Source organism: Nanorana parkeri, unplaced genomic scaffold, assembly GCF_000935625.1.
Source record: "Nanorana parkeri isolate BGI_ZX_2015 unplaced genomic scaffold, ASM93562v1 scaffold34, whole genome shotgun sequence".
Lineage (NCBI taxonomy): Eukaryota > Metazoa > Chordata > Amphibia > Anura > Dicroglossidae > Nanorana > Nanorana parkeri.
In genome coordinates this window covers 459,336-460,008 of record NW_017306302.1, presented here as the reverse complement: position 1 = coordinate 460,008, position 673 = coordinate 459,336, and the positions used below count along the sequence as shown (strand labels likewise).

General features: G+C 44.0%; 1 protein-coding gene across 1 annotated transcript in view; it reads left to right on the top strand.

Moving 5' to 3' along the window:
• Nucleotides 1–673, top strand: part of CDK7 (cyclin dependent kinase 7) — a 26,856-nt gene that overhangs the window by 20,229 nt on the left and 5,954 nt on the right. The window contains exon 10 of the mRNA XM_018569173.1: nt 423–572. Within this exon, the coding sequence (XP_018424675.1) occupies nt 423–572 (150 nt within the window). The remainder of the gene's footprint in view (nt 1–422; nt 573–673) is intronic.

The following is a 673-nucleotide window of genomic DNA, read 5'->3' as shown; positions in this document are numbered from 1 at the left end:
GGAAGACAGCAGCGGCCGGAGGACACAGCGGGGATCGCAGACAAGGTAAGACCTACGCTGTATTCCCGAGTGTGGGTCGGGGTTACCGCTTTGTTAACCCCGAGCCACACTCGGGAATACCAATGGATACGCGCTGAAATACGCCTCAAAGAAGCTCCTGTACTATTTTGGGCGTGGGGCGTTTTTCAGCGCGACAAATTGCGCTGAAATACGCCCAGGTGGGAACCATGTCCATTGCACTCAATAGGATTTCACTTGCTGAGCGTTTTTCAGCGCTGAAAAGCGCCCAGGTGTGAACCCAGTCTTAAACTATGCAATGAACTGAGCAATGCTTTACTAAGTAACTTCTGTGTTTTGTCTCTGATTGCATTTTATTACAATGTTAAAGTGAAGATTGTGTCTTTTTTTTTATTTTTATGCAGGGCATGTCCAACCTACCAGACTACGTTACCTTTAAAAGCTTTCCGGGAACACCACTTGATCAGATATTCACTGCTGCAGGAGATGACCTGCTAGAACTTTTACAGGGCTTATTCACATTCAATCCCTGTGCACGGTACACAGCCTCACAAGTAAGTCCTGAGCATTGACTCAAACATTTTCAACTATTTGACCATTATCTCCTCCCATTTTTTTTTTTTTTTTTTTCAACTATTTAAAAAAGGTTTGAAAA